Here is a 12,940-nt window from a genome sequence, read left to right as displayed (position 1 = left end):
TTGTTTTGAGCTGAAAATAGAGGTAAAATCCTTTACCCATTATTATCAAGTACATCTGTATATCAAAGGTCATATGCCACTTAAACAAATCACATATAATATAAGCTACTTATGAGTATCATAGAATATAAGTGACTTACTTGGATTTTAACAAGAGCAGACAACTTGATTGGTTTCAGTCTCCACTAAGCGGAAAAATCGATTGTTAACTCTGTCAATAAATCATACATTAATTAAGTCTGAGAATTGAAAATTGAAGATAATTGATATGATGATTAGGTGTAGATCGAGATATAAGATATAGGTTTGCTAACTCAGCCACAATAAAATGAATTTGTAAGGGTATTAGTTAGATTATGATCATGCATTAATTACATGAAAAGATCCATGTTTGAGGATTAACTTTGGAAAGCATTGTCCATTAGCCATTGTCCAAAATGTTCACACTGGATGGAATCTAAAAGTATTGTTAGCTTCACGTGTATAAAATAATGAAAGATATTATAATCCTAGGAAAAGTAACAGCTATCCTCTATACAAAAATAGGAAAAGAAGGAAAAAGAGGAAATGTTCTCTGTCAACAGCACAAAAATGCTCCCCAGTTTCAACCAAATTAGAGATCAAAAGTAAATTCTAGATTGCAGTGCACACTAAACTTATAACCTATATCCTTTTTCCAAGACATGCATGTTGCATTTGCCTCTACTCTGTCTTTTAATCCCTCTTTCTTCCCATACAAAACATTTCATTCATGTTTCAATGTTTCATTCAAGTATTCATTAACAAACTTCAGAATTTTTACACTTTCATAACATTATTAAACAAACTAACAACGCTTGAAAACTATCAGTAGGGTCAATACCAGTTCAAAAAAAATAATAAAGGAAGAGTGAGATACACACACCATATATGATACATAGAGAAAAATAAGTTTCCCCAATTATATTAGATAATGGAAACCTAACAATTATAAGATTTAAACTGACATCAAGCATTATAATATTGCTTCAGCACCAAAATTATATGTAGTTAAGAGATACATTCATAGTGAAAACAAAAATTTATATCAGTTTTTTTCCCCTTTTTTTAGGAAATTTTCAATTGGAGGATGGAGATACCGAATGGATTTTTTAAGAATGTATTTTCAATGAAGCAGTGAATTTGCTTAATGAGTAAACTTATTTTGTGAACATTTAGGCATCAGCTATATTGAAGATAGATTGTGTAGCATTTCATATTTTTTTCCATTATCTGTTACCCAGTGTATGTAGGTCAGAGAAGAGTCAATATAGATACTGTTTAAGAAATACATGAAGATCCTAATCAAAGGCATGATTTCAATACATGTTATGAATAGGTGACGGATTTTTTTTCTCAAGTGATAATTGCAAAATTTGTTACAAGATTTACCTTGGACCAAAATCATTTGATGGCTATAGCTGAAGAAGACAAACAGTCTTAACTGATAACATGAAAGTGAACAATTGCAAAACAATCTCAATCAAAGGAACACTCACTGGGACTTGCAGATCTGAAATTCATATCCCAGTACAATGTTTATGCTGATAATTAGTGAAGTTCTTCCTGAACTTTCGCTGCTGTGGATTAGAAAGGAAGAAGTTTTGATGAACTGTTGTTTATGCTTTTTTTTTTTTGAACTTTGCTGTAATGAAAGCAGCACATTGGTAGGTGAAAAGGGAGTTATTATGTTCATTAACATTTATTATCAAGAACGTTGGATACTGTGTTTCATTTAACGTATTCATATTTCCAAAAATGAAACATTTAAATTCAACTTCTAATTTTACATACTATTTATATATATATTTTTATATGTATTAGCGGTGGGGACAAAATTTACCGTTAACTGTCCCTTTTAGTATAATTTGTAGGTAATGGGTAACTTTAAACCTTTTTTATAAATAATAGGTGCTGTTATGGTTATATGTAATGAAAAAATATTGGGCCTAAAAAATTTATTAATGTGAGTCCAAAAAAAACTAATAATGGGCCACTAATAGAATAGGCTATAAAATGTTACAATAAATTTTTATAATTTTATATAACAAATGTTTTTGGTACTCATAGATTACATGTATAATAACATTCAAAATATAATAAAAATATTTTACAATGAATTCACAAATGCCCCGCGCGTAGCGCGGGCCTTCCACTAGTGTAGAGCCCGCGCTTCGTGCGAGTCATGTACATTATCTACATTATTGTATTTATAAATTATTTTCTTACAAAAAATTAATACATATTTATAAGAAGAATTAATTTACTTAATATATAATTAGTTAATTTTTTTATATTAATGTTCAATCTAATTTAAAAAGCCAATATATAAATTTTGGTAAAATTATATATTTTAATACTTTAGTTAACATTGATTTGCATATTCTTTTATAACTTTTTTTTTTATTTTAGTAACTTTAAAAATACATTTTAACTAAATATATAAAAAATAAGTAAATAAAATTACTATTATGTATAATTGAAATTAACTATTGAAGTGATTTTTCTTTATATATTAATAGAATATTATGTAAAAGTATCAACTATTGATAACTTCAAAATTAAAAAAAAAAGTTCTAATTATTACAAATTTAAAATGGTATCTAATTAAAAAAAAGTGCTATAATCTACTGATAAAATAATGTAGTTATATTTTCTATGATAACATCAGTCAGACGTACTTTTTTATTGGACGTGAATAATATTTATTAATATTTCATAAATACACACTATTTTATATTTAGATGATAAGAAATATGAGATTATTAATCCAGTAAAAAAAAGTTATTTTCTGTCACTTCTAATTTGAAGTAATTTTTTTAGTGACTTCTAATTTAAAATAGATAATACATGCTTAATTGATAATTTTTTAATAAAAGAGCAATATATTTTAACAAATATTATTATTTGAATTTAAATTGTCCTTTTTTATAAAACAATTACCTAAAATACTTCACAACTTTCATATAAAAAAAATTACAAATTGATAGATATCAATGTTTATACATAAAGGTATATTAATTAAAATCGCAAAATAAAAATAAAATCTTTTTAAACAAATTGAGCCAATTTTACTGTTAATTTCTTGCTACATGCTATTTAAGTTAATTCACTTCATACAGTTATATCAAAATATAGAATGCATTAAGTGATTTTTCGTATATATTCATAAGAGGTTGAAAATATTAAATGCCCAACTTTTATAATAAAAAAATTATGAAAATTAATATCACACATTAAATTTTTACTATTTTACAAACTGTGATAACCAATCCATTATATATATAAAATACCAATATTTGATATTTATACAAAATGAATGAGGTCTCAAAAAAAAAAAAGACTTGAAAAGATTTGAGTTTAAACACAAATCATTACAATTGCTTTTCATTAGTTGAACATAAAAAGATAATTAATTACTAATCGAATATATTTTAACTTTATAAACATAATAATTAACTTGAGTTGTATCAAAATAAAAAAATATAACACTCAGCTACTTATGTAAGAACCTCAGATTCTTTTACGTTTTAAATGATGCATTATTAAGGTTATTCACAAAGTGAAGGCAACAAACAATTTTAAAGTTAAATTCAAACTAAATATAACAATGTAATCACAATAAATTAATAGCTTAAATTAAATGTATATTTACTAACATCCCTTAAACTTGTATCGAACCTAAAAGCACATTAAACCCACTTAAGTATCGGTTTGGATTGATTTTTTTAAACTAAAAAAATATCTTTTTAAAAAATAAAATATTTTTATTTAATTTTAAATTTATTTAAATACATCTTTTTTAAAAAAATATATTTTTATTTAAAAAAATAAAGTATTCGCTTTTTTTAATAGCTAACAAATAACAATACCTTATTTTTAAAAAGAGTATAAGTAAAAAACATTCTTAATACTTGAAAACTTTTTGTAAAAAGTTTGTCAAAATATAAAATAACTTTTCTCTATTAAAAAAATCTTTTAAAAAATATAATTTTTTTCTTTTTAAAAGTCCTCAAACTAACTCTAATTCTAAAACAGATACAAAATCATTAAGCATCAAAACCACACACAAACACGCATATATATATATATATATATATATATATATATATATATATATATATATATATATATATATATATATATATATATATATATATATATATATATATATATATATGTATACACATAAAAATACCTAATTTCTCATTATCACTATTACAGTATCATAAATACATATAATTAACCGCAACATAAACAAAATAAACCTTTTTTTTCTAAATTTGATTGGAAGTCCTACTTTTTTGCCAATCCAACAAAAACAACAAAAGTAAGTCGGAAATTAATAAAAGTAAACTAAGAAAGATAAAAATATTTTTATTTTAAACTTAAATTTAAGTTTAATCCAAGTGCATTGGCAATTGAACATGAACCTCTGCCTCAATTTCTGATTCAACCTCACTTCATTCTCTTAATTCTATTATTTACTCCAAATTTCGCATCTTTCTAAACAATAAACAGAACTAATGTTAAAAAAAATATGCAAATATTTTTTTAATGCCACATGCCCCTATCCAAATTGAACGTGAGCATTATGCCCTGAATATTACTAAAAAATACATTAAGCATTGAACTGTAGTCCTTGTCCTTTTGTTGCGGCCGTATACAATCTGGAGTGCAGCCCATTCCTCCTGTCAACTCTCTCCGAATCATCATCTCTAGTAAACAAAGGAACATACTTTTCAATAAGTACTAAAATTCTCAGTCATTATTTACTCATTATTCATTCTCGATAAACAAACAACACAATGCAAACTCTTCATCGACCTAAGAATCAAAACAAATACAACTGTTCTCATTTTTCACAGTAATCAAAATTTATATAAGGCAGTTACAAAGCAAAGTAAAACAAATAGTGGGAAAAAAAGAAATAATTGACACAATTTCTCAATTACTCTTCATTTATATAGACGAACAACACAATGCAACAAAATCCAGATACTCATAAATGCTAACAGCACACTTTGCATTTCAAGAAAACCTAATAATGCATCAAATCTAATCACGAAAATTAGAAAAAGAAAATTGCAGAGAACACACCATATAAGTACTTCAATCTCATCTTTAAATTCATGTTCAGATCAACAAATATACACAATATGGTATTGCATTTGGGATATGTTCAAGTCAGCTTAAGAGTATTTTGGTCTAATATCAGTAAAAGCAATAATTTTTCCAAATTCAAATTCATATCCAAATCTGATGTAGTAAGGTAGCAAATCTGATGAAGAAAAGCACATCAAGTTATGATAACCAAACTTTTTTGGGACGACATCAATGGGTATATTGTCAAAGCCAATAAAGAATAAATTCAACATGCCTCACATCAATTACAAACGCATGGCAAACAATTAAAAACCAAAAGAAGAAAATATTAAAGCAAATAATAACTTTAAACAAATAGAATTGGAAGAATCAACGAAATTAAATAATGTCAATAATCTACTATAAAATGTCACTGGAATTAAGCAATGTCAACAAAATCCTAGAATTGATCCTCATATAGTTTGTTTTGTTTTATCATCCTGGCAAACCTGTTGAAAAAAAAAAGTTCTCCTAAAATTTTATACCAAAAAAACAACAAAATCATTCTCAAAGTCATCATCATGCAATCACCATTCATACATTAATCCCTCTTTTGGTATTTAGTTAGTAACCACCTAAACATATTTTTTTGTAACATCATATTTAAAGCACATTTGAGATTTTCCTAAATGAAATAAATATAGTTTTTTGTTCTTTATTATTCATTAAAAAAACAATCTCTTCTAGAAATTATACAATAAACATCATATTTAAAGCACATTCGAGATTTTCCTAAATGAAATAAATATAGTTTTTTGTTCTTTATTATTCATTAAAAAAACAATCTCTTCTAGAAATTATACAATAAACCAATTAGATTATATAGAATTCCTTTAATTTTTCTTGAATTTCTTGTGAGATTTCACACACACGGCCTCATTAAAATTTCTTGTTTGAAATTTTCCAAAATATAAAATTCTTCTTGCATGAATTAATATGTTTAGAGAATTAGCAGATGCATGTCCTATTCAGCACATATATTTCTCAAATTGCACAAATTAAAAACAAACTCTATAGCCATTGAAATTATACACATTTAATCTCTTAAAGATTATAACACTAAACCAAAAAGTATTTTGTGATTAAATTGTACATATTTCATCCCTTAAGGACTAATAGCGCTAAATGTAAATGATTTAAAGGCTAAAAGCATACTAACATGAATTCACCATCAACACTTGTAAGTGAAAATTGATCAATGCAAAATCATGGCCAGATAGATGACATATAAAAGTAGAATAGCATTTATAGCATCATTTTATGAAATAAACTTCAAAGGCACTTCAAACTTTATATTAGTGCATAATCCATAATTTGTGGAAATAATTAAAAAGGAAGCATTCCTCTACTTACTTGAACAAATCTCAAATTCCAGTCCATAATGGTGACTTTCGTAAATCTGTTTCTTAGATTTGGCATAACAGTGACTTTCACGTGAAAACTCCAAATTTTAATTCTTGAATCTACAATTTCTAATCCAAACACATAAATGAATTCATAAAAAATTAGAAAAATAAAACAATAATTTTAATAAAAATTTATAAAAGAAGGATGAAGAAAAACTTTAATTGACTACCTACTTCCATCAAAATACAGTCCCAAAAAAGATGAGAAAGAGCTTTAATTAACTACCTACCATGGAACAGTGAAACTTGTAGCTATCATTCACCGAGAAAAATAAAATACAGATCCAAAGTAAAATTCATTGTTAGAAAAGAAAAGAGACATTCAAGACCAAAATTTTCTATCATCACAATTATTGCAACCACCAAAAATGTTTATAACTTAATCCAATTATGATATGATGACATCTTATGCACCCTTTGAGCCATCCTCAAATTTAGATCTTTCAGTGCTTTTTTTACAAATGTAACCTGAATCAACATTAGTTTTTCTCATCAAGACATGCTCAAATATAAATTTTAGCGCACTTTTAAAGTAACAAAAATGGTTATTTTGTCAGCTTTATCATCTTCATAATGAAGTAACAATATGGAAGAAGAACACTCCATGCATTAATAAAAAGGCATTCATTCCACCCAGTTGGTATCATAATAGTAAAATAAAAAACTGCCAATGACTTCTATTTCATTTACAACTCAAAATGTGACTACATTAATACATGTTCATTATTTATGATAAAGAAACACAGTAGCTATAAGTCACAAACAAAATACCACATGTTAGCACATGTTAACATATATAAACAGTGATGGAAACAAATCCAAGATAAATAAAATTCATAAATCCTGAGAAAACAAAATACCTTTATCATTATATATACTTACATGTAACCCTATAAAGGAAAATTCTCTTATTTGGTGTCTAACTTTTATATTTTGAAAAATATCACTTTTAAAAGCTATCCCAACTTCTTTTTTGATACTAAGATTCTAATTCAATAAGCTATATATTTTATTTTAAAATAATATTAAAAATGAAAATTAACAAAATAAAAAATAATGCCTCACAGCATGTTACAATAGTTTTCTGAAAATACTACTCAATTGAAGATCTAAAAGGTTAAATCTTCATATTCTTTATGGCAGTAAAAAAAGCATAAAAATATTTATGTTTAGTGATTTCGAATAGAACAAATTTAGATGCAAAACACTTAACATCAAATAAGTAATCACCAAAAAATAAAAATGATACAAAAAAAGACTAATATGACTAACAAACTTTTCCAATACATGGCATTCTATATCCAAAACCTCTTTTAAACAGGATTTTCATTTCATCTGCACTTGGAATCTACCTCAAAGGATACAAAAAAATTTTATGTTAGTATTTAGTAACTTTCAACCCAACCTTTCCATTCAATGTTATTCTAAAAAATATGGAACTTTTTCCTTGCCAATCAAATAAGTACTATATAAACAAAAATTTAAAAAAAGTAATGGATATAGTGTGCAAACTTTGAAAATTTGTCTAAAAGAAATCACATGAACTATAAATACCATTGAATAATTAGTGCAATAATAACTTACTTCTCCTTTGCTGCAAGACTATTTCTTCTTCTTTTGCTTCTGATTCTCTTTTGGACTTTTGGTCACTAAAACAATCACAAAAATTTGAAATTGGAATTAATAATTTAATTAAACCATAAACTCTAAACTTCAAAAGCTAAAAAATCAATAAATCATAGGAGCTGATTTCAATTGTTTTTTTATCATCACTTAAACTTAACTGTGATAACATTATTAAGTTAAACACTAACATCATTTTGTTATTTTTCCAATCAAACAGCAACCAAAAATAACATTGAATCTAAAATCTACCACATCAACAAAACACATATATGATTCAAATACCAATCCAAAAACAAAATTTAACCAAACTTGAAGCCGCCTATCACGGCCTCATAGGAATTGTCATTAACTATCAAACCTCATTCTCTGCTCTGTAAATCCAACCCCAACCTTTAGCCAAAACAGAAGGAGATTAGAAAAATAAATACATAAAGTATTTTTGTTTTAAAATAGATAAAAAATTACCTCTGCCTCACAGTCGATAGCACCTTTAACGGCAAGATCTCTACCACCATTCTTCTCTTGTTTTTTCTCGGACAGTGAATATCCTTTGATTAGCTTTCCAGCATCACTATCTTGCTGCTGAGCTGATGCCTCTTTACTGATAGTAGCAACACCGTATCAACCCTAAACCCCAAATCTACCAATTAATCAATAAAAGTGAATCAAATATTACCTTCTTGAACTTCTTCACCGATCGTAGGAGGGTCCTTATGCAAATCTTTGAGTTCCTTCAAGATGCACTTCGATGCTATATCTGAACATTATTACATCGTGATCCATTCTGAGTTCATTAACCGTGCCAAAGAAACACTTTTTCAGTTTTATCGATTTTGCATAAACACAACGATTTGTGTAACTATTCTAACTCTTAAAAAAATTACCTCTGCAAGATTGCAACACCGCCAACGACAGCCATCTATGCCGAGTAGCTGCAAAGGGATCGAGCTTTAGTTTCCGCGAACAGAGGAAAAGTCTACCGATGGTTCCTCTATTTGCATCGCGGGCAGTTTCTTTGTTTGCTCCGGTGACGGTGAACAGCTTCGGTACCGGCAGGCGGAGAGACAGATGGAGAGATATCTGATGAGGGAGGAGAATGAGTTTTGAATTTTGAAATATAGTGGCCGCTAACAAATTTTCAGTTTAGGGTTTTGTCACACTATTTATATGTACACACAGTTTTAAATTTGACAGCTAAACAATGTTTATTTACTTTGATGCCCATATCCTTTCACTGTGCCACGTGTCAATTATGGAGACTGGACACTTGTCGAATAATAAACTAAGTAGTGGCTGATTGTTCAATCGACAAGTGGTGCGCTGAGTGATTGACACGTGGACAACACCCAAAATTGTAATGTCATATCTATTGAACCTGAAATGAAGAATAAAAAATAATAGTTATTAAATTATCGAATCTCGAAATGAATAAAAAATAATTGTTATTACGATGACAGAAACAGACATTTTATGTCTTTGAGATACAGACTTCACTATAAAAAGGAGCATGCATCTAATGTTCATACCTCTATCTTTCTACACATCACTTCTTCCAGTTTGAAAAAAGTGTCAAAGGCTAGCTGATTGTAGTGTTTCTCCTTTATCAAGCTAACCATGGCTGAATCGTTTGATTTGTTGATGGATGTCAGTCCGAAAAAGCTTGCATGGAACTTTTTGGTCCATGTTGTTCGTTTATGGAAAGCTCCTTGCCGGTACAATCCTAAGGAGATCAATAGTATTGAAATGGTTCTTCAAGATAGTCAGGCAAGTAATATTAATTGAATATAAACTACATGATCTTATACATTCACACATGCATTCCAAACTGAGCTGTATTTACTATCTTACACATGCATTCCAAACTGAGCTGTATTTACTATCTTACAGGGAGGGAGGATCCAAGCTTCGGTCCCTAAGGCGTTGGTACGTAGATGGAATGATAACATTGATGAGTTCAAGATGTATAAAATGTCAAATTTCATTGTTGTAGACAAGAGAGAAAAAACCAAGACATCTATGAATCGGTGGACCTTAAATTTCTCTCACCGAACTGTGGTGCTCTTGGTGGAGAATCCAACTTTCCCACTTCAAGCGTTTCGATTAACGCAAATTTCAGAGTTGTTGAATGCTGACAGGATCAATGACTCTCAATTAATAGGTGAGGCGAATACATTTACACTTCCTTAATGTATAACTCATAACTACCTAACAATAAGATGGAAATCGCAGATATTATGGGTGAAGTGGTTGGAAAGGAAGATCCAAAGGAACTCATCACAAGCAAAGGGAAGGAAACGAAGCGTCTAGCTATTTTGGTTGAAGATCTTGAGTAAGTTGTGTTCGTGAATTATAGTGACATAATATAGGTTGTGTTATAATGATAATAAGGGTTAAACCTGTTTAATCACACTGATTTGCAGTAATTATCGTATTGGGTGTGTGTTGTTTGGGGACATGGTTGATCAAATACTACCATACCTAGATGATGGAAGAGTTGAACCATTGATAGTGGTCTTGCAGTTCTTCCGACCGAGTAGATGGAATGGTATGAATCTAAACCCTTTATCCTATACTATATAAATACAATGTACACATTAAGTGATGTCAGAAGTTTTCTCACTATCAGCTTTATAAATAAACAGAGAAAACCTCAGTACAGAGTCATTTCGACATTTCTAAGCTACGCATCAATCCCGATCTCGAGGAGGTTCGCGACTTTCGTGACAGGTTTGATCCACATTTCAATTTCTATAGATTCAAATTTTTTTTAACGGTCAGATGTAGCCAAGCATTAAAAAAATACTTTCGTTGTACCGCGTAGGAGGCTTGCCGCTATACCCTCAAATTTGGTCAGAATTAGTCAAGTCAACACAAACAACTCACATTCTGGGGCAGATGAACTTAAGCGGGGTGATGTGACGGTGAACACAATAGAGGAAGCACTAAACTCAACACAGGTCATACCATCACCTATTTAAATCCACGTTACATGATATGGCATTTACATAAACCCTCATGTATTTGCAGGAAGGCCCTTTGTGGATTGCTGGAACAATTGTGGCAATCAATTCTGGCAAGGATGATTGGTTTTACAAATCATGTAGAAAGTGTCCGAAGAAGGTTGAAACACCAATTGGAAATAGATACGAGTGTGGAAAGTGTGGCCACACTCACGGAAGTGCATCGTTAAGGTTTGTGTTCAGATTTACAATATGTTTTGGATGGACTATGTTATTGCAATTTACTAAGTTGTGCAATTTATATAATAGGTTTAAGGTTGAGGTGATGGCCTATGATGGCACTGGTAGCATAACACTGCTTCTATGGGATCGAGAAACGGTTCAACTATGTGGTAGACAAGCAGAACAGATCAAGGATGAGGAGGTTCATAGTAAATTATAACAAGTATTATGTCATGTACTTTATATAAATGTCAATGAAATAAACTATAACTTTAGACTTTTGTGATTTAATTTCAGGAACTTTATGCTGAAGGATACCCTGCAGCTCTTGAGAGCCTGTTAGAAAGAAAACTTCTTTTTAAGGTGAATGTCAAATCCTCCAACATCAAGCTCTATGACCAGGTGTATACAGTGATGAAGGTCTGCGAGGATGATACAATTTTTGAAATGCATCTCCCAAATAAAACGTTCTCCACTGTAACTGTATGTGCTAAAAGTTTGTAGGTTCCTTGATTATATTGAGACTTTGAGCAGTTTATTTGGCTATAATATCTAAGTAGGAATATCTCCAATATGGTTGTAGGATACCGGGTGCAGTAACTCGGTGGATTTGTCAGCAGCTATGGTTGATATCAACAATCTTAGTGATTCTCAATATTCTGTGGTAACTCTTGTGCTATATACTTTATAGAACTGGTTATTTTGTGTTAAATCTGCAGGAAATTGACAGTTTTTTTTCATGGGACAGGATGTTGTGGAGGATAGTGTTACAAGCCTCAAGTGCAAAACTCCAGCCAAAACAGCTACCATGGTTTTAAAGCAACAAATTCCCATCAACATTGAGAATGAAGAAGAACTGGGGTTTTCAACCAACAAACTTACCCGCAATCGTGGAAAAAGACAGAAGATGCAACTTCATGATAGCAATGAATGAGCTTTATGAAATACTTATTTCAGAGATATCTATAAACTGTTTTTTGCTTAGCTATTATTGTCTTCATGTTTTGATAATGTTCTTATTAGGGTTATTTATATGTAACTAAAATTAGTAATGAGGATTTAGAGTCTTAACAATAGAGATATTGATTAAGATGGATTCTATATGTTTTAATAGTATTGAATGACAACTCAGGCACTGGATTTTTCTTCACGTGGCTGTAATAGTGATTTCATATATTTGTTTTGTGTTAAGTTACATAATAAAATGACTAGCTAAGTAATAGAAAAAAAAAGTCTTATTATATGAATAATAATGGATACTTTATACAATAGCAATGGCTATCGCTAAGTCATGCTAGAATCAGACACTATTTTCCATAGGGAAAGGGTCAATACTTGATTAAAGCTAAAGTTTTAATTGAATCATAAACCTCTTTAAGTACATTATCAAACAAGTTTCATTAATAGTCAATGCCAATCATTCTAAATTTGACAAACCAACAAGCTAGATAACAATAACTATCCACATATGAGTATTAAACATTACACATAATTGATGTGATCATAGTTTTGTAGTTGCCAAAAAACCATTAAGCAAAGAATTAGGGAGAATTTGATAGGTAT

At 29.2% G+C, this 12,940-nt stretch overlaps 1 protein-coding gene across 3 annotated transcripts; it reads left to right on the top strand.

Annotated features, from left to right (window-relative positions):
• The first annotated feature begins 9,490 nt into the window (after window positions 1–9,490).
• LOC112795479 (replication protein A 70 kDa DNA-binding subunit A-like) lies at window positions 9,491–12,527 on the top strand. 3 transcript variants are annotated; one of them, XM_072237158.1, is made up of 12 exons: window positions 9,884–9,959; window positions 10,083–10,118; window positions 10,186–10,353; window positions 10,425–10,524; window positions 10,616–10,740; window positions 10,838–10,922; window positions 11,017–11,152; window positions 11,223–11,386; window positions 11,465–11,579; window positions 11,675–11,860; window positions 11,961–12,041; window positions 12,126–12,527. In XM_072237158.1, the coding sequence occupies exons 3-12, from the start codon at window positions 10,212–10,214 to the stop codon at window positions 12,309–12,311; spliced, it is 1,320 nt and encodes a 439-aa protein (XP_072093259.1). In that variant the 5' UTR covers window positions 9,884–9,959; window positions 10,083–10,118; window positions 10,186–10,211; the 3' UTR covers window positions 12,312–12,527. The 3 variants fall into 3 exon arrangements, with proteins under 3 accessions (XP_025693196.1, XP_025693201.1, XP_072093259.1); XM_025837411.2 differs by having other exon boundaries at window positions 9,491–9,959; window positions 10,083–10,353; XM_025837416.2 differs by having other exon boundaries at window positions 9,672–9,959; window positions 10,083–10,353; window positions 11,938–12,041.
• Window positions 12,528–12,940: the final 413 nt, after the last annotated feature.

This window comes from Arachis hypogaea, chromosome 1 (genome assembly GCF_003086295.3).
Source record: "Arachis hypogaea cultivar Tifrunner chromosome 1, arahy.Tifrunner.gnm2.J5K5, whole genome shotgun sequence".
Classification (NCBI taxonomy): Eukaryota; Viridiplantae; Streptophyta; class Magnoliopsida; order Fabales; family Fabaceae; genus Arachis; species Arachis hypogaea.
The sequence above is the reverse complement of the archived record's forward strand: the minus strand, read 5'-3'. Positions and strand labels throughout refer to the sequence as shown.